The 21,662-nt window shown below is 38.9% G+C and overlaps 1 protein-coding gene across 3 annotated transcripts in view; it reads right to left on the bottom strand.

The window, feature by feature from the left end:
* DCLK1 (doublecortin like kinase 1) overlaps nt 1-21,662 on the bottom strand; it is a 235,346-nt gene that overhangs the window by 115,203 nt on the left and 98,481 nt on the right. For all 3 annotated transcript variants that reach the window (XM_085061514.1, XM_085061508.1, XM_085061498.1), the window contains exon 4: nt 5,805-5,904. In XM_085061514.1, coding sequence (XP_084917640.1) covers nt 5,805-5,904 — 100 coding nt within the window. The remainder of the gene's footprint in view (nt 1-5,804; nt 5,905-21,662) is intronic.

Below are 21,662 nucleotides of genomic sequence, written 5' to 3'. Positions count from 1 at the left end.
CCCTTATTCATGCCTATAAATCTGCCAGCTGTGGGGGAAGCAAAGATTTATCATTTAAGTGGCCAAGCTTTCTCTGCTAGAGATGTTTAGGCAGAGAGGTGAGAAGCAATGTCTCAAATAAGTAGAACTGTGAGACACAGTGGAGAATATTGAAAGCAAATAGGTTGCAGACAACAGATAAAGAAGTGGGCTTATGTAATCAAGAACATACCTATAACAAAGGCATATTTTAAAAGAGAAGTTCTGCACAGACTAAAACTGAAGTTCTGTGAGTGCATTCTTCATGTGAGCAGCTCATTTGACTCAAGCGTTACTACAGATTTTATTTAATGAACGCCACATGATATTATATTAACAGCCACCTGACGATCACGCTAACAGCCTGTTCTGAGTATTTAACTGAAGATCAGCATCCTCCTTTTCAGAGTTTGACACTCCAGAGACAAGTGAGTCACTCGCACGCTGCCATGCGGCCGAGAGCTTCCCTGCAGCCAGAGCTGAGCTGGGTGCACAGCCCTGGGAGGGAGGAGGTGCTCTCAGCAGGGCTGCACACAGGTGGTCTCAGTGAGGGGGCAGAGCTTTGGAGAAAGTGGTGGAACTGTCCCACTCCTGGATAAAAGAGAGACCCTGTTAACGTACTTACTGTGAGGAAGGGAATGAGGACAAGTACTGATGTGCCGAACGGGAGGGAGCTGAGGGTACTGTGCCTACAGAACTAAGAGAGGGTGGAGATGAAAACAGAGGTCCTGGAGTAGGAAAATAAAGGGGGCATTGGATGCAAATCCACTGAAAAAGCAACTACTTTCCTTCTTCTCTTTCTGAACCATTAGTCTAAGTAGTACATTCAGCCAGAGCCTGGCCTCTCCTGCCTTAGCTTGTTTCTGCCTCATACACAGAATATCTGTTTCCAAGGTCCAGCAGTTGTTGACATTTGAAAATATCACACTGCAGTGGAACACTTTATATTTATGCCTCTGTTGAAAGCAAAGTTGTATCTCTAAGTCCCCAGAACGCACCATTACTTTCCAGTTGCCAAAGCACGAGTTTTTGATGAGGGCAGAGTAAGTCAGCCAGCATGCTCTCCACTCCTAAGTCCAGCCAAAAGCTGCTTAACACATCAATCTCTGTCCTATAAATCAGGATAGATGAGGACTACAACCGATTTCCCCTTCCTCCCTCTTTTAGGAAGGACAGATTAATGAGGGTTGCAGAAACATGACAGCTATTACCAGGGATAAACACGATACCCCTGACCTTAACCGCAGTTACTGGATGAGATGCGTGTGCATGCCTCCCTGCACACACGCACGTGTGTGTGGACACCACAGCACTCACATTTTCCTGGCAAGTTGTCTGCTGCTGGCAAGATGAAGCAGTAACACTGCTGGCACAGAGATGCTGAGGACTAATACATGCCAGCAAAGTCAAACTGAAATTAGGTTTCAAAGATTCCAGTCTTAATTTTCCCCTAGAAGAGTCATTCTCTTCATTGTTTCCATAACAGTAATACGTGCTTTTGACAAGCAATCTGCAGTAATTTTCACATCCATACATTCTATATTGGTTACACTCTGCTTGGAGGCAGGGATGCTGGCTGTGGCCAGCTTAGATGGCAGCTTTTGTACCTGATGCATCTCAGTATGTGATGAAGTCTGCCATACTCTATTTGTGCAACTCTCAAGCTTCCAAAGCACTCCCATAACATTAACAGAACACAAAAAAATTTTCAATTAAAAAAAAAAAATTAATTTAAATGCTGCCAGCCTCAAAAACTCTCTTATTTTACAGTGCTAAGAAAGAAATATCTGTATAAGCAAAGGAGATGTTTGGAATTATGGGAAATCTCATGAGTTACTCACATTGCAAAATCCTACTTAGGTGCCTCAATAATAGCTGATTGCAAATATTTTTGTGAGAGTGGCTGTTAAACCCTAGTCTTTGCCAGCACACGGCTAAGGGCTATTGAAAGGCATCCTCTGACCTCTTCTTTGAAAACTGAACAACCATCAGTTAAAGAAAACCTGAGATTTCTGGGAGAGTTTCCAAAACTGCAAGCTAACAATGCCTAAAGCAGTCACTGCCATACTCTAAGCTGAGGAATTTTTCTTCTTACAAGCTGATGTAATGTGTGCTTCATTAAAATAATTCTTTTGTGCTTACATACCCCATAAAAACTTTTTATGAGAAGAGCATCACCACTGATGCTTGACAACCAAGAAATATTTACTTCTTCATTTTATGGTCAGTCACATGCATCTTTATGTCCCATGCGCAGCTCTCATGATGAAAGTGTGTGTGTGTGGCTATCGAATCTATTGATCATGTCAGATACGGAGATGATTGCTAGAAGTTATGATTGGGATGGTGCCTATTGTTTCTGCATTTCATGCAATAAACAGTGTATTTAGCATGAAAACCATCTGCACATCAAGGCAGGGAAGAAACTGCAGTGTATACTGCTGACCACTTGTTTTTCCTCTTTGATGGATCCCTAATTAACTGACTTTTCTTAACTGATTGCCAAGGGGATATGCAGTGCCTCTTCCTGAAAGACGTAAAACAGAGAAGGGAGATGATAAAAAGAAGGAACACACACCCTAATTCAAGGGCAGGTTTGAGCCTGAAGTCAAAGCAAAGAAAAGCTGAGCTAATTGTTCAGCCTAAAGAAGAGAAAATTGATGAGCCCACAGATTTTTTCAAAGAAAAGGGAATCATCTGTTTTCCATGGTCAAAGCAGATAAGAAATATAGTAATGGATTTCATTTATAGCAAGGGAATCTGGGGAAGATAGCTGAAAAACAGTAAGAAGAATTTACCACTGGCACAGAATGCCTCAGGAGGATACAGATTCCTCCTCACCACAGGCTTTAAAGGAGCATGTTGAGCAAGGAAGACAGAAATTAAATGTGGAATATTAATCCCACACTTAGATGGGGAGATTGATTCACTGACTTCTAAACTTCTGATTCCATGGCTTTTAGAATGTGCTCTCCAATGGCAAGAGCAAGCCATGGGAGCAGGAGAAACGAAAATTACTAGATATAATGCAGACTGATGAGATTTCAGAGTTTTCCTTTCTGATAGGGTGGAATTAATCTCATCATAAAAGTTTTTTCAGAAACTTTAAAAACATAAAATATAAACAAGAACAGCTACATCAGGCAGATAGATGCCTTTACAGAAGCCAACCATACATTTCTGGAGCATAATTCACATGAACATCTACTTTCAACTGAGTCAACCAAACATCTACTTTGTCAGTAAGTCTAAGTTTTATTTACTGGAAAAGAACCTGCTGGGAATGGCTCAGTCCCAGGTACCTACATGCAGCTACCCAGAGTTAGCTAAAATGAATCCCAGTACAGGTGACTGGCTTCCCAACCCCATAAACTTTGCCTCCTGCTCACCTCTAGTATCAGGAGTTCTGAACGCAGACCACAAAACAAGGGCATTCTTCCTCCCTGAGAAGTAATTCGCAAAAGCACAGAACCCTGAATATTGATATATTTATTGTCTCTTCTTTTCCTTCCCAAATTTTGCTTTTCATTACTCCTTCTGCTGCAACACCTTAAATATTATTCTCATCATCTGGCTGAAATCAGAGAATACTGGCAGGATGTAGCGACAAACTAGCAGAGTGTTGCTTTTCAGGGAAGCAGACACAGGCTTTACAAGCCTTGGACACCGCTCCCAACTAATTTTAATGTTCTTAGATTAACTATGAGGAACACACAGACACACACTGTGATCACATAAACTTCATTTGCCAAGCAAAACAAGTTAAAAGCTCTTTTCTGAATTTTCTTTCCAACCCTTGCTCCTGCTCAGAGAAGGCTGACTAGATGCATATCAGTTGGTATGTCAGCTATTATTGGCAAGCAACCTAAACAAATTCTCTGATACCAAACCTCCTGAAAAAGAGAGAGCAAAGTCGATGTACATTTCTCAAAGGAATTAGAGACATAGGCTGGAATCTGATTTTCTCCCCTTTCTTCACTCCTGCAGTAAAAACAGTCAATGTTCACTGAATCTTTACCTGACAGAACAGCAAACACTGCAACAAACAGCTAAAGTCGTGTTTTCAGCATAGATTTTAAGGATTTCTCTTTTTGTAAGATCAGTATGAAATGGTTTTAAATGCCAAAGTTTCAGAAAAAGACATTGATTAGTCAAAGAGGTGCTGATATGTCAGACAAAGACTAAGCAGAGCCAGGCTATGTCCGTACTTTGACACGGACCTCCAAAAAACAGCTACATACTTCAAAAAGGGATTTAGACAAATCTGTTGTCAGCACTTGTTGAGTCAGTGCTGGAAAAACTGCTGCAGGATTCACTGAGAGGAGACACTGGGCAGCCACCAGTGTCGTCTTTCAGACAAGAGACACAAGTGCATCCAGACTATGCAGTCAAGGCATTAAAGGCAAGGACCTCCATTCTGGGCACAAAGCCACCTGGGAAACTCCTTTACTGCTCAAATCTCCCTCTCACCTTTCTAATTCCTGTTCTAAAGATGGCTAAAGCTATTTTTTCACCTTTAGTACATTTTGCCTTAGAGGCAACCACAGCAATTTCATTATTGAAAAGAGCAGATATGGTGCTCTATTTTGATTTTTATTTCCATATTATACGGTCCTCTAGAGGAAGGCAGAATGTGTTCTTGCTTCTGTCTGTGCCTGACACAAAATTTCATTCTCTTGCCCAGAAGATACCTCCTTTTTCAGGATCATCCTTCAGCTCACAGAGTCAGGTCTGCACAAGAAGGTCCTCTCTAGAGGACCTTCTGCTCCTGCAAAAGCCAATGGAGCATTTGTCTGGATCCAGGTAAACCAAGAAGCCCTCCAGTTCCACAGGTTAGTCAGAGAAATACAACTGCACCATCTTGAATTGTGAAAGTATAATTGCATCAAAAACCATGAAGAAGCAGTGAAGTTAAACAGGTATGCACATAATGACTGGGAAGTAGTTACTGCTGTAATAAAATCTTCTCTGACCAATTTTTCAGTCAAGTGTTCTTGGAGACCTTTGATAGTTTGAAAAAATATAAGAGATTTTGATACCAATGTATTACAAAGACACCATGGACTGAGAAAGAGTGTAGGGGCAATAAAACTTGTGCTGTATCTCTGCCCAAAAATAAATTCAATGTTGTTGGCACCTTTGCTTGTTTGTTTGTTTAAATGCACAAAGCCTATAGTTAGTTTTTTCTTCTTTTTCCTTACAACCATGATGCCTAAGTCAGGAATATTCTTTGTAACAATAAAGGTATCTGAAAATCAAACATGCATTTTCCTTAGAGGATTACGTACATTGATTTCATTATTGTATTAGTCAGCCTCTGAAAAACAGAGAGCTCCCTGAATTTTCTCAGATGACTTTGTCTGCATTTGCTGATTATATTTATCTTCCATATAGAATTGCATCTATCTCTCTTTATCATATTACCTGTGAATCATTATCCAAATCTCAGTGATATGTACTGGGAGCCTAAGAGATTGTGATAAAGGAACAGAATAAATTCAAAGAGAAAATAAAGCCAAAACACAAAGAAAGACCTTGCAAAAACAGGAATTCCAACAAACATAACATTTACCATGGTATTCAAAACTCAGGCTGAAATCAAGTTTTATGCTGCAATGGGCAGACAGCTTTATTGTAGCTTTCAATACTTTTATTTTCACTATTTAGAATGAAAATATTCCTTCTATTTCTGAAATAAAGTCAGGTGATACTGCTTTAGTTTAATTACCATGATATAGAAATCTACCCTCTACTCTCACTGTAAACATTTGAAAAATACATCTTACCACTTTCATCCAGCAAGAAATCATCCTGGTAACGGAACTTTTCTGGTCCACATGCAATAAAAATGTCATCATCGCCAAAAAAATCCTGAAGGCACATCACCTGCAAGCAAAAAGGAAAGGAAGGCATTGTATGAAATACTTCATCATCAGAATTGTAACAATAAATCCCTCTTTGTCTCCATCTGCATGAAAATTCTTCACTTTTAATAGAATCAACAGTGCTTCGTCTCCAGATAAATTTCAAAGCTGTGCTCTGACCATCTGTTACAAGTGAGAAACACTTTTATGGACACTGCAAGGAAAGATAAGACAAAAAGCCGTAATTGTCAGATTTATTACATGATGCATCTATGGTATGAGGTAAACGCCTTCTGCTTGCGCACAAGGTACCATTCAGTAGTTAGTGGGTAATTAATTTGCTTTTCAGTTCACATCTCTATGGTTTGACTGCAATGAAACAAGGTTACAGCTTTGTATGCAGAATGCAATGCAGTTATTTCAGCAAAATCTCTCTGACGGGGAATTAAACACATATGGGTGAACTGAGCCTCCTTTCAAACTCTCCTTCTATGCCAGCAGTCAGTGTGAAGCTCTCTTTGAAGGCACCAAGCTGAACAGACAAGGCAGATGAGCTGGGAACAATTCCTCCAGCACTGAGTAAAAGGATAATCTCTTTCTGCTCCCATATATGAACAGTCAGGATTACATTGATGTGCTTTTATGTCCCTACATGAGATTTCAGAGACTTTATTGCAGCCTTTCTGTACCTAAAGGGGGCTTGGAAGAAAGATGGGGACAGACTTTTTAGTAGAGCTTGTTGTGATAGGACAAGGGGTAATGGTTTTAAACTAAAAGAGGGTAGATATAACGAAGACATTTCTTATAATGGGGATAGCACAACACAGGAACAGGTTGCCCAGAGAGGTGGTAGATGCTCCATCCTTGGAAACATTCAAAGGAGAGTTGGATGTGACTCTGAGCAACCTGATTTATTTGCAGATGTCCCTGCTCATGATGGGGTGTTGGAACTACATGAGCTTTTTTACGTGAGCTTACAACCCAAACCATTCTATGATTCTATGATTTCCTTTAAACAGCTTTTAGTTATTTTACAAGGCACTGCTTAATAATTTAATGTTTCCATTCTTATGGAATTATATTAAACAAGGAATCAGTGACTTTTACCAAAAAATTACTTGGGACTTACTGATCCATCTTTGATGAATTTTAAAAACAAATTAGATATATACCTACCTTTGAAAAAAACAAAGATACTTAATAAAATCTGTTCTCATTTCACAGGTACAAGAAGATTTAAAAAGGGTAGACTTGCTTATGCATTTTATATAAAGTTTTGTAATTAAATAGTGCACTGATGTTTCAACAGGCTAATTTCACAGAGTTTCAAGTCTACAGCCAGTAAAGCAACACATAACAATCTTTGAAAATTGATAAAACAGTTAACTATTGAGTCCAGCTCATCCAAACAAGCCCCCTCAGAAAAAGCATTTAAAGTCCACAAAAACACAAGTGAAAGAATTACCTAATGAGATTTTGCCAGATTTTGGCATAGAAAGCACCCCCACCAATCTGAAGTAACTGGTGTCTAGGGGTTATAAAATTCATATCATGCTTCCCAGAAACATGCCTGAAGGCTTTGACATCCACAACAGTTATGAGCCACTATAGTAGAAATAACTTAGGGAAGAAAAATAGTGGCACATGTCGTGATTTGCTCATAGACTATTATTCATACTTACTGCAAATTTAAAGGTAGAACATAATTTAAAAAAAAAAAAGGGAAATTGAGAGAACAACAACTAGATGAAATAAATTCCAAAAAAGAGACAAAGGTACTTCCTAAATTATCCTTTCCTTAAGCAATGCATTTAATTTTAAATTCAGGTCCACCACAACCCTATTTCTATGGGCATTGTCCTCTTAACACCACATACTACCTGAACACCAACATCAAAAGTGTAAATATTTGATAGAGCCTTTTACCATGTTCCTACTCAGTTTATGTTCTATTAGTGTATCAGCCTCAGCAACCTTTAAATAAACTCATTTACTTCCCATCTTTCTTTTTTGTCCACAAGACATATCCCGCCTATCTTCCCACCCCATACTCCCACCAAACTTCAAACATCTCTTCCCTTCAGTCAAGTTCCTCTGAAATTGCCACCTCTCCCACTGCATGTACAAAACTACTAATTTGCAGAATAACATTAAAAATCCTGTGATTTCCTTTTTGCTTCTCAAGTTTGACACAATTCTGGGGAGTGATAACCTTTACATTTGTCTTTATACCAAGCAGAGTATTAGAACCAAACCAATAATAAGCAACTGTAGGCACAAAGTTAAGGTTTTTTGACAACAAACGTGAACAAAAATTAAATTCATGTTTAATTTAAAAAAATATGGATTTAATAGAACTCAAAAATGTTTGGCTCTGCCCAGTTAAAAGTGTTACTTTCAAGCCTAAACAAGACATTAAAATGCAGGTAGCAACACCTAACCAGGCTCAGCTACGCCAATTTTTAAAACATATCAGGTTCAATCAGTACAATTTATATGCAAATAAGAAAGAAAATAGGATTAACACACAAAAAATAATTTGTACTGAGGTATCTTCGGGTTTTATTAAACTTTACACTCATAATTTAAAGTGTTCTTATGCTTGCCTCTTTTCTCCTTGCCCTCAGTTTCATACTCTGTATGTAAAATTACAGCTTTTCTTGCCTCTTGAAATTTTAATAATTTTGGAATTATAATTCTAGCTCTTAGAAAGGTCGTAGCAAGATCACAATTTCCTTCCAAATCCATCTTCTTCCAGAATAACTTCTCTTAAGGTTTCCAGTCCCTTTTTATATTATTATTGGAAGCCCTGAGATGTTCTTCACTGTCTTTATTTTCCATCCTTTCTGTCTCAGCATCCCTGGCCCTCTCTGCAAGTTCACACTCCTCAGCAGTTATATTAAAAGGCATCTGACAAATACACAGCACCCCCTTCCAGGCCTTTTTGGAGAGAAATCTGCAAACACTTCCTATTCACACTCAGTCATAAGCTAAGCAATAGAACCTGCTTTTTATTACCCACTTTCACTTCTGGAGAACATGGCTCCTCAAAAGTTACAGTTTAGAAGATCAAGAATTTTTATTACCTAAGCTGGACCTACAAGTGTTTTAGAGGTCACTGTGCCCTGTTGCATGTGATCAGCTTTAAAATTAGTCAGTTTTTAAAACAGTGAATTACAAAAGACTCTCTTAGATCTTCTGTTTGTTTTCAAGGCACTGAATCCATCTGCTTTTTTCACAAATAAGATTTTATCCTTTATATTCCACCATGACATTTTTCTCAGGGGGGGAAACAAAGCCAATGCAGGAACGGTCAAACAGATACCTTAAAAAAAAAAAGGAAACGAAAAAATATTGTCTGCTACACACGGTACTAAATACACTGTGACTCTTTTCAACAAAAACCTTGCTGGCAAAGAGACGTTTTTTAACATTCATGGTGTCTCTCTTATACTTTGCAAGGGAATGCATAAATAGGAGTAGCATTAGGAGAGGCCAGGGAGTGTTTGTATTGGTGCTGAGAAAGACAACAAGCAGCAGCAAAGAGAATTGATCTCTAGTACAGGCTTTGGCTATTGGCAAGTCACATAAATGAGACCTGGATGACCTGGCCATAACTATGCAAAACGGAGGAGGAAAAAGAATTTGTCATGCCTAAAGTCTCCTGAGTAAGTTGTACACAGTGAAGCCTGGATTCCACACAAATCATTGCCCTAGGAAGCAAGACATCCTACATGCCCTTCCAGTGGGAAATGCAGGTGTCTACCTAGGAAGCCCCACAAATTATTCCATACCTCAGCATTGGCTAGGGTGCTTTGACCCTCTAGTCAAAGCACCACAGCAGCTGTGTCCCCAGAAAGGACCTGGGAGGGACCAGGATGGGCCAGGCACAAGCTGATCTTCCCCCACAGCTCCTGGGGAAGCACCAAGCAGATCAGAAGATCTGTCCTGAAGAATGGGGAGCAAGAGCAGCACTCTTGGCTTCCAGCCCAAGCTCAGGACTGGCTTTGCACCATATACACTATACACTACAGACATTTTGAAAAGTTATCTTCACTTTTCCTTGTTTGTTTAAACATGAAAGCATTTGGAGCCAATGAGAAATCTCCTAACTGCTATGGAGACTTTTCCTTTGACTGGCCTGAAACATTAAAGTTCAGCTCTTTGTAGCTGGTGCCCTTATTATGGACATCCTCCTTATATCTACAAAGGATATGAGAAATTGTGCTTCACATATCAGAGGGCAGATGGCCCAAGAAGAGCAGCTTGTAGAGCCAATACCTGGTTATATTCTCTCAACACAAGTAAGAAAGAGCAGTCAGTAGTGGTTTGGAGGAGTTGCAGAGGGAGGGAGAGAAGGAAAGGAGAACAGAGTGGAAAGAGAGGGAGAGAAAGAATAGGGAGGGAGGAATGGAGAGTGATTGAATCAATCCTTTTGCTAAAAGCATGAAATGAACATTACGGATGCAATCCCCCTTTTATAACTGCTGTATTCCAGCTATAGTGGGATCAGGGACATTTTAAATTCTCTTTGTAAAACACATCCACAAAAAAGACCTAGAACAAAATTTTTCGCATGTATCAGTCACAGCACATAAAATACTATTCTATTCTTTTTAAGTTGACCACACATTAAGTTAATACTGAAACACTGGTTTTTTTGTTTTTTTTTAAAAAATAAAAAGTATTCAGAAAATAAAATTTTCCACTGCGTTCAGGAACAATTCATAGCACCAGCATCTCACACCACAACTACCATGATTACTATCTCACTTTTTTGTTAAAATTTTCATAGTGCTGAGTTCTTGGACAGAAAAGAAGGAGAGGGTGTTCTGTGTGTTTGTCTTCTTTTAATAACAACTTAATTAGATTTGAAGCTGAAAGCTATTTTGGATGAGCAATGAGCAAACCTCAAGCTGGCATGTCCTCAGGCACCATGGCTGTTGGAGAGCTGGAAAAAAAGTGAGGACAAAGAAATGAGGTGGTGAAACCAAAAAAGATGCAGAAAGCTCTAAGGAGAACTCAAATGACAAGTGGGTATGGGGGTTTTACAAAAAGCAAAAGACAAATGAAGCATGGCAAAAAGAAAATATGAGGCATTAAGGAAGAAGGAGACACAGGCTGCGCGCCAGGAGCACACAGTGACGGTGACAGAGGCTGGTGGGGAAGGAACAGCCCAAAGCAGGGGGCAGGCAGGGAGTCAGTGGGAATTGCCTTCCAGACCTCACCCCATGGTCAGACAGATGGGAAGTTTTAAATCTGTTTTAAAGTAGCCTTCCTGAACCTCAAATAATCTCATGTTGAGTTTGATTACTATTTCCCTGATAGTGAAAAAGACACAAAATAAATGTTTCATCCTTGGAAAAACCTCAGTGTTTAAATGACTCATGATTTTAGGACTCTGACTCATTAATTTTGTGTCAAGTTTTATGAGTTTTATTACAGAGCTCGTTTTCATTCTCCTGCTACTTTTGGCTCACTCAGCCTCAGTGTTTAATTCCTAGGCAGGTCTCTTCAGTTATTCATGTCAAGGGAGCTCACTATACCTCTGTTCTACTATTTTTCTTTTTTTATTTTGTGTCTGGCTGATTTTTCAAATTTAAAAAAAAAAAAAAAAAGCCCCCTCTTGTTTTAAGATTCAAATTGATTTTTACTGATATTTTCCCTTCATTTTTCTCCTTAGCCAAACTATATTTTCTGCTAACCACTACCTTTGCAGTACTTATTTTTATCCCTTTCCCCACTCTTTATCTATTGCTTCATGGAGGAGTATCTCAGATACTGAATTTTTTTCACTGCCATCTACCCTGGCAGTCAGTAACAAGTCTCATGACAGCTATGAATATTCCTGAGAGCGTATAAATTACAGAATCACAAAATGGTTTGGGTTGCAGAGGACCTTAAAGTTCCCCTAGTCCAAACCCCTGAGCTGGGACATCTTCCACTAGACCGGGTTGCTCAGAGCCCTGCCACTGGTTTTGAACATTTCCAGGGATGGAACATCCACAACTTCTCTGGGCAACCTGTTCCATTGCCTCACCACACCCACAGTAAGGAATTTCTTCCTAATATCTAATTTAAACCTGCCCTCTTTTAGTTTAAAAAATATTTTAAAACATTGAAAACCCCTTGTCCTATTGTAACAGGCCCTGCTACACAGATTGTCCCCAGCCTTCCTGCTGGCTGCTTTTAGGTTCTCAAAGGCTGCAATAAGGTCACCCCAGGGCCTTCCCTTCTCCAGGCTGAACAGCCCCTACTCTCCTGGTCTTTCTTCATATGAGAAGAGCTCCAGTCCTCTGATCTTTTTTGTGGTAGTCCTCTGCAGGTTTCCTGAGAGCAGAGTAGAGGGGGAGAATCACTTCCTAATCCTAGCAGAAATGCTCTCACAGAAGAGACCTTCTATATGACTACATTTATCTCCCAGCTTCCCATATTAGCTTCTCCAAAGCTTTGTTCAGTTTTGTAACACACTCTACTGTGTAGAGCTTCCCTCAGAATACAGACCAGGAAAACAATCAACTGTTACTTGCACAGAAAGATTTTGTTGCTTCAGGAAAACCAGAAATTAATCATTCTATACTGCTTTTTAGGTAATCTCTGTGAAATGAGAAATCCAAACATGTGAATAAGGCCTTTGGGGAAGGGGAAAGAAAAATACTTGTTCTTTCTAAACACATTTGATAGCAAGCCCTTTTTTTTTTTTTCCCTTTCCTCAAGGAACCTCAGTCCCTCCCTTCTTTCTGAGGGAAAGGAATTATACCTCAGCTGGAATTCACAGACCATCACATTTGAATATTTCCTTCAAGGTTAAGGCAAGTCTATTTCCCTTCCTTTTGGCTCAGCCTCTGAGACTTTTATTCACGTCCTTTCACATTTGTCTGTCGTTACACACATGCTATTTCTTGAGATCCGATCACCTCCAAAAAATATAATTTATCATCAGTGTGTATGTACTTCCTCTCTCAGCTTCTGATCCAAGTTCTCTCCTCAGGTGGTGGCTTAGCTGAAGGCACTGGGAAGTGTTTGCTACACATTCCCGAAGTTAAACAGCACCAAATTCATTCTTTGCTGTTGGAGTGAAATCACCATGGTGACAACTGCATCATCAAGCTGTGAGAGCTTTTCAGTGAAGGAGAGTGTTTTATCATGAGATTCTCATTACAAGAGTGCCCTCTGTAAATGAAGGGGAGATGGTACCATGGGGTTTCTGTAAATGAAGAGATGTTACCAAAGGGGCTCAAGCTGGCTGCACCAGGCTTTGCCAATTGGCTTGTGAAGCCACATTGCAGATTAATGCCTCTGATCATATGTGCGCCCCCCCCAAATCAGATGAACACAAGACAACATCACAGTTAGGAACATATGAATTTTCATCCTCAAAAGCAGTGGAAATAGCTTGTTCTCCTGCTGCCTCACAGGAACAGATGGAAAGCAAGCCAGCAACCCTGTGCTCTGGGGAGTTCTGCTTCACCTGCTCTATGCACATTCTCCCCTCAGCTGCATGTTGGTCAGTGCTTGCTCAGCACTCAGTGCTCTTCATTTTGCTCCCTCTGCCACCAATGCAGAGGTTTCTCTCCCTTTTTGATTATTGAGGATGTAGTATCAGTCTACTTCTACAATGTGTGTATTTATCAACATCCATTCTGTGATATACACAGCTCAGCCTGTATAATCTTTATCAGACATGGCAAAAAAAAATCCCAAAAAAACAAACAAAAAAACCCAAGTTAAAAAAAAAAACAAGCAAAAAATCATCTACTTTCCTCAGTTAAAATACATACTCAGTAAAATATGTATTTCTTGGTCATTAAGAAGGTCAGTAAGTCCTCACTTCATAAGGACAAGAAAACTTTTCTACACTATGCATATCCTCTGTTTTGTTTTTCTGGGTTGCACTGAATGATGGCACACCTAAAAAAAAATCAACTTAAATTAGATTTTTCAAATGTCCCATCACATTCCTCTTGAAAAACATGTTCACTTTGTGACAAGCCCTTTTTAAAAGCTTTCAACTTAATCCTTTAAAATTCAGATAAAGATAGTAGAAAGTTTGCAGTTCTGGTGCAAACTACTACACCTTGGCTCAAAACATTAGGTGAAACCTAAATAATTTCTCTGTTAGATTAAAAATGATTTAGCAAACAAGCTTCTTTGTTACAGAAATTGAGGAAAGCAACTGATACCTCATGGGCTTACGTGTGAATGCAATACTGAGAAGAACTAGCATTCAGATGTGTAAAAGGTTTCTGTACAGGAACCACTAACACAGGCACTTGAGACTCCTCCTGTCAAAAACTGCTTCATGGCAGACAGGACAAGAGCCATGAGAATGTGGCTTTTGCACGGGAGGAAAGTGAATCCTGCTAGCCACCATACAATCCCACAGCAACTCCACAACAGATCAGCATGCTTGTGACTGGCAATTCAAACACCAGAACAAAGTTTATACAGGAACAGAGAAGGAAAAAATCTCCTCACACATTTAAAATAAATTTGTGTTAAACAGAGAATGCTTTTTCAGGACAATAAAACTTTGATAGGACGGCTGATTTAACAGCAGAAGTTGTAATTAATGGACCAATGGCAAAATAGTTAAGACTTGATAACACAGTTCATCTGGATTTTTTTTTCCCTCTGCTGTATTCATGTATTTTCCTTTCCCAGCTGCAATACAACACTACCATTTAGTGGCCAGACGCACCAAGCGCGGACTCCAGCAGCCCTCCTGGGCTTTTTTGTCCAAACAGATGGCAACTATTTGCAAACACTGTACTCACATAACCCTAAGAAACAGGAAATTAATATTACTCTAATTTCTGACCACTGAGTGAAATTAAGCTTCTTTGACTTCAGGTGCTTGAGTAAGGATTTGTTAGAGGTACTCAAATAGTTTTGGAGACTGAATTTCAGAGTATGTATGTATAAGGGAAACAATTAATGCAGCTAGAAAAGCTGGGTTTTGCTGAAAAAGATACATGACCCTGGGAGTTATTTTTTTTTTTTTTATTATGACTGAATTCTACTGCTAAATACTCAGAAACAGAAAAACTAAGCTGTCTTACAATTTAAGGAGGAAGGGATTGTAGTATTGCTAATATCCTCTGAGTCAGGATGGTATTTACTTTTACTTCTTTGTCATAAAAATAATTGTACTCCTGCAACTGGACTTGCACAAAAGCTGCTGGTTTCAGAGCAGTCTCTTAAACTACCTTAAGCACTGGTCAGTGTGCTCTTCAAAAGGCAGAGACACTTGCAAGATCATTGTCTGAAAGAGGCCTTTGTATGACAGAACCTCTTCTAAAAGAAAAACCCACAGTTTGAAGGACACACAGTAGAAAACCCAAACCCCTCTTCAATTACCAGTCATGATATAAGTGAAAACAATATGTTTTACCTCAATTGGGATACTAGAATACTGCCCCAGACATAGTAAAAAATTTAAATCCACAGCTTTGTTTTGTTTGCTCTGAACAGCAGAGCACTGGACTACCTTCTCATGTCTCCGTCTAAAGTTTCTCAAATATGCAAGAACAACAAATTACGAATTTTCACTGTTCACATTTCATGACAAATTTTCGCTGATGATCCTTCCACTTGCTTAGAGCAGCTAAATGAGGAGGCAGAGACCAGCTAGGTGAAACAAATTAATTCAGAAGAAAAATGCAGTCAGCTGCCAATTTCCGAAAACTATAATTACAGGTTTGGAGATAAGAAGAAAATATCTTTCTACAGTACAGATAAAAATATTTTTCAGCATAAGCTTCTAGTGCTAGGTGAAATGAATCACTGTGCTCAATCATGTTCACTGTGTTTAGTAAATGCATTATACTGACTCATTACCTGAAACGGGAATGAGGGGGTCTGCTACTTCTGAAGCAGTTTTACTGCATTTCATTCATAAATCTCAAAAATAAGATGCACATAACCAACGTTTTTCAAACTCTGCTTTTTCAAAATACCTGCACACCAGTAAAGCCTTCTGATTATGATTTCTCCCTGAAATCAATACAATTTACCAACAAAAGGCACTCTCAGGGTGCCTGTTGGACCTGAAAGTGTACAACACTGTTATTTCCATGTTCAAGTAAGAGACCTACCAAACTCATGCTATAAGGTAAGTACAAATCCTTGGATGAACTGTTAGAACAGAAACACCTGATTAATTTTGTACCTTCATCCACTATATATTTTTCTAGAGGTCTGCTTATTTTTGTGAAGTTCTGCTCAGCAGGAGGTTGTAAGCTGGGTTCAGCTCTGCTTGGCTGGCCAGATGCTACTCTCTACCTTCCCAGCTGGGGATTGTGGGAGCAAGCTGCAGTCATTTTTTGAGACACTGGGAGATCACACAGCCTTTCTTTGGAGACTGCAGAAAACACAGCTTCTCTGGGAATTGGTCCAAATAAAATTTACTAGCTGTCTGGATCCAAATCCAGATGGAAATCTCTGACTGGCAATTTTGCTTTAGATAACTGCAATCCCTCTATAGCAGAAATTATATATATCACTGACTTATACATGAAAAGGTCAAAGTTATATTCTACACACCATTACAAAAGTATCCAATTTAGAGACTACCATGACATTGGGTGGCATTCCAGGAGGAAGTTTCTTGAAAGACCTCTACAAACAAATTTTTTTTTTTGTCTTTCAATTCAGAGCAACTCAGCAGAGCTTTCTCATACGTGGGAATATTTCTGGCTTTCTTGTTCTTGTGAGAAAGAGTGTGTGCACTATAGAAGCAGCTTGAAGCATGAAATTTCTAAGAGTTAATAAATGAACCGAACCTATCACACCTTGTGCCTGCAGCAGAACCAGATTTCAACCACCAATTCAAGTAGCAGATTGACTATGCAGAAAATATGCAGCTACCCAAATATATTTAGAGATGGGTGAATTTTCCCTTCTTTGGAAGCATTTTAATTCCAAAATCCCAGTGCATCGCCTTAATACCCATGACTCAGTGTTCTCATGTTAGCTTACTGACTAATGGTGGACTCTGGTGATAAAGCCATAAAATCCATTTCTTTCAGGCACAATCATTAATAAAATGCATGTGGGACAGCACTCCATCATAAACTGTCTGGAACATAACTGAGATGTATGATGGCTTTGGCTGGACACACATGCTAAGTTAAGGCTCAGCATGCAACACTGAAAAAGAGTGACATGGTTGAATTCTGAAAAAAAAGGAGAAAAAAGGAAAACAGATGTCAAGGTTTCAACAAGTCAGTGCACACTGCAGCTGGAACCAGCACAAAAACAACACAAGTATGCTGATAATGTAGCATTTCATGTAATGATAAGAGCAATAAAACAGCACAAAATGCAAAACCTCAAATGGCTAAATACCCTCAAATTCCAGAGCGTTGGTTGGGCTGAACAATAATACTAATCCTTTCAATAACCAGATCAAATGATCAAAAGCTCTTTATGCTCAAGAAAAGTGAAAATTGAGAGACTCCCTTTCTTCTAAGTGCAGAATATGGACAATAAATCTAAAATCCAATCCAAACAGACATTCAGATGCATGCTATCTCATGGCCATCACTCTTGAAACTATTCGGCAATAGTTTCCATTATTACAACAGATGTTAACAAGATGGATAGAGAGTATGTTAAATAAACATTAATATTAATATATAAGTGTCTACCTAGCAAAGCCACTGTTCAAATTATTTATTTCCCCAAGAGCATTTCTTGGGAAATTAATCACGGAATTTTTCTTGCTAGTAACTATTACAAATTCAAGGTATTTCCATTGATAAAGACTCTATCCTTCAGAAAAAACACTAAGCCATGTGAACACAGTCTACATGTGTAATCTGGAATCTGCTGGAGTGATTCTTGTAACTGCCATTCTCCCTGGGCTTTGGCTCCTTAGGACAGAGCAGCAAAGGTAGGAAATGTGCAGAGAGAGAATCCAACCTACAAAAATTTACAACGTGAAAGAGTTCAAAAGCTTGAGGATGAAGAAAGAGCAGACACAGGCAATAATCACAAAAACCTGGAATTTTAAGCCCAGCTCTGTGAAGAGACACCTTGGACAGAACACTGTCTCCACATCACAGGCAGACCAGTTACAAGTGTGGAGATTTCACAGACATGCTGAACATGGAGATTGCTTTCTCATGTAAGTGCTTCTTACTGGAACACAGCCTCTTGCTTATGAGTCTTTCAGTACAGCAAGTCCTGGGACATTACTAAATCTAGCAAGCAAAAAATGAGCAGAGTTTATAAATCCATGAATATGATATGAACCATCAGGATTAGAGCTGACATCAAAGAAAGCAAGCAAAAACCTCAGACTGACACTTGGAAAACAGATCTTTAAAGCACTGATGCACAGAGTCACAACTGACTACTCAGAGATTTGAGAATTAAAAAGAAACCTACTAAGTTGTAACAAAAACATGTAATCTGTAAGTTTCAGATAAATCCCCACCAGCAAAACATATAATATATTAGTTACAATAAGAGTTGAAGAGGAGCTTTCTAAAGCACATATGAAAGTTCTTGCATGATGGCATAGAAAAGAATTCCTTCAAAATCCCTTCTATTTTGCTAGTAAAACTTTTTTTAATATTTAACCTACAAACTGTGAAAGGAGGCACTTTTACAAAGAATCAATATCCAGTGCTGTTAATTTCAAGACTAAAATTATTGGAATGTACTGGTACCATATCTTCAAAATTACCTGCTGCCTAAGAAAATGTAAATTAAACTTTTTTGCTGCCATATAACCCTTCCACATTCATCACTAACCTGACTGCTGTGTATTTATAGATTTCACAAGCCAAAAGCATTGCATTCATGCTTAATTTCATCTGTGCACCTTTAGGTTGACTTATTTTAAGCTGTAGCATAGCTTAGAGGAAACATGTGGAGATGTAGCAAGTACCAAAGGAATTTGTTTTGACATAATAAGATATATCAAACTGACACCCTGATGCAGATGCACATCTCTGCTGGCAGTGCAGCATTGCTCACATGCAAAAGCCATACCAAAAATATCTGCCAGATGCGTTTGGAAATGTTATGCTATTTAACACACATTTGAAGAATTTACTCAAACCCCAAATGAAATAAAAAAGATGAAGCAATTTAAGCTCAGGCAGTGCAGCCCCAAATAATATGTTGAACTGGAGGCCTAGAAGTCCAGCAAGTTATTAATCTGTTAGGCTGTTCCTTACAAAACTTCATAATTTTTTGACTTGTATCCCCTGTGTTCTGATGCTACTACCTCTTATGAACTCAACAGCCTTCAGCTACAAATCCTTTACTTCTGAGATCCTGTATCTTGTTGGGAATGATGTGATAAAGCAACATGAAGGAAGTCAGGTTACAAAATGTACGAGAATTTCGTGTATTTGTAATTCAGAAGGCTGCTAGGCAGAGATAAGTTCAGAAGAAAAATATAATAACACAAAATAGCACTATGTTGGGAAGAGAAACTTGCACCAAAAGCGATTTCACCTGTGATAACAGCTTGCTGTGTTTCTGAATTTCCTTTTCACTTACTGATGCTTTTCTGCAGCACAATGGGCCAGATCCCCAGGACAGCCAATCTCCACATGGCACCCACCTTCATTGTTTGCATCCAGAACAACACAGGAAATTAAGTTCTGTCCATATACCTGTCTCTACACATCCCAAGTGTATCAATAAAAACAGATCTAAAGATCCCAGGATCAATTTGTAGCTGCCAACATAATGAACCAGAAAATGTCTGGCCTATAAGAAAAAAAAAATAGAAGAAGATGAAGGTTTGTCCAAACAGGTTATCTCCTGTAAGTTTAGGTATATTTGTGAAATGTCACAGCCTGAATCTCTCTTCTGTGCTTGCACATGGTTTAACGTTGGTAGTTTGGGGAGGTTTTTTTGTTTACTGAGAAACTGAAGGAAATAGGTTGCCAGCTCAGAAGCAAAGCAGAGGAAAAGGTATCTTAACCACCTGAGAGCAAAGATGGATCTGTGGAGATGCTAATTGTTAAAGCTGTGTCATTTGTGCAACACTAAAAAAAAAAAAAATTAATTACCAAGTGAGGCAAAAGCAGTAATAAGGAACTGAATACACAGCCCACACAGCCACAGATGGTGACACACTCTGAAGGGGATGGAAGTAATTATGAGCCAGTCTTAGTCCTGGGACTATTCAAGGAGTCCTTGAATGATATTCACAAACATTAGGCATGTGACAGGGGATAAGCACTCTCATATTAATGGCAAGGCTCCAATTACTCCAACTGGTTTCATTAGTTTGGAAGTGTTGTTAATTCCTTTCAGCAAGTGCAGGTAGTGCTTAAAAAAAATATGAGAGGCTTTTCTTTCTTAAAAGATAGTGTAGTAATAACCTGATATTGGAATCCAAATTTTAAGTCTTTTTATTGCTTAAAGGAAAACCTGTAAAGGGGAATATGAGCACAGAAGAATCACTTTCACCATCATGCTTGCAGAGTGCTGGCAGTACAAAACTGTTCAAGGGCTCTCTGCATAGTTACTCTTCTCAAAGCAAGTTAGGCAATAATGTATATGAGAAGCATTTGTTTTATGTTAACTACGTAATTACCATTTTCTAGCAAACTTGTAACAGGCAACACATTCACTTAGCCAAAAATATCTCAAACATACACTTTTACTTGAGTATTCCCTATCATTTAAAACAAAAGTAACTCTACAATCCCCAAAGATACTTACTTCCTCCCCTCTGCATTTTTCTAGAGGTAGTTCCTTTGCCTTTTGTTCAAGATGATTAGCCTTTAGTATAACCCTTCTTTGCTGAAGAAAAAAGTGGTCATGCTTTCCCTTCTTGTAAGAAAAATGAACCTGAAAGCATACAAAATGCCTACTGTCTGCTTCAGAGCAGTATCCTGGTACAGAAATGACCTACAAGTATACAGAATAAGCTCTCAGTGGCAGCCAGAGATTTTAGTACCACCAGTGATGGCTCTGTATAAAGCCAGTGTTAGGATCCAGAAAGATGCTTTACAGGTCTTTTTACCTGGCAATGTATGATTTGAGCATACTACTTTTTAACAAAGATATAATAAAACATATTTCTTTTTACCTGCTATTACACACAGAGGGAATGTATTCCCAAAGTTAAATTCATGAACAGAAGGTTCTTGAAGGGAAAGAGACAGATTTTAGAAAAGGTGGTTTAGACAAGGAGCAAAACTTTAAGTGTTTTGAACTGTTTTCAAGAGGTGTCTCACTGCTGACAGACGTAATGGCTTACAGTGTCAACAAAAACCTCTAGTTAACCTTTGCAAATACATTTACTCAGCATCCTTAATTGTCTTAAGACTTCCTGAACCTGTGAATTAGTGTGGAAGAGTGACAAAATAGAAACACACCAGCAGAAAAGAGCACTAACAGGAATTCGTAAGACATGGCTAAAGATGCTCCAGAGTACATTAGCACTTGTTTCTGCAAACAGAAACTTGATCATGCATTAATTTGTTTAAAGTGACCCAGAAGTTAATGGAAAAATATTCATGTGGGAAAAGCCACCCACACTTGAATGGCACAATGACTCAACCAACTTGAAGGCTCAGGAGAACATAAAGATCCAAGTTACTGTCTGGGGCATCTAGAGTATTTCCTGTGCAAAGATTACTGTCTACCTTGCTGAATTCATCAGTGGCCACTTTAAGATGAATTCGCTATTGAAAAAGAACGGACCATGACACTAATGGCAGGCAGCAGCCTTGCCCTGCCTCCGAACCAGCCGTGAATATTCAGAGAAATGAATACTGCCTCCAAATGAGGCTAAACATTTCC

The sequence above is a fragment of the Lichenostomus cassidix genome, chromosome 1 (genome assembly GCF_008360975.1).
Source record: "Lichenostomus cassidix isolate B80296 chromosome 1, HeHo_3.0, whole genome shotgun sequence".
In the NCBI taxonomy this organism is placed as follows: Eukaryota; Metazoa; Chordata; class Aves; order Passeriformes; family Meliphagidae; genus Lichenostomus; species Lichenostomus cassidix.
The sequence above is the reverse complement of the archived record's forward strand: the minus strand, read 5'-3'. Positions and strand labels throughout refer to the sequence as shown.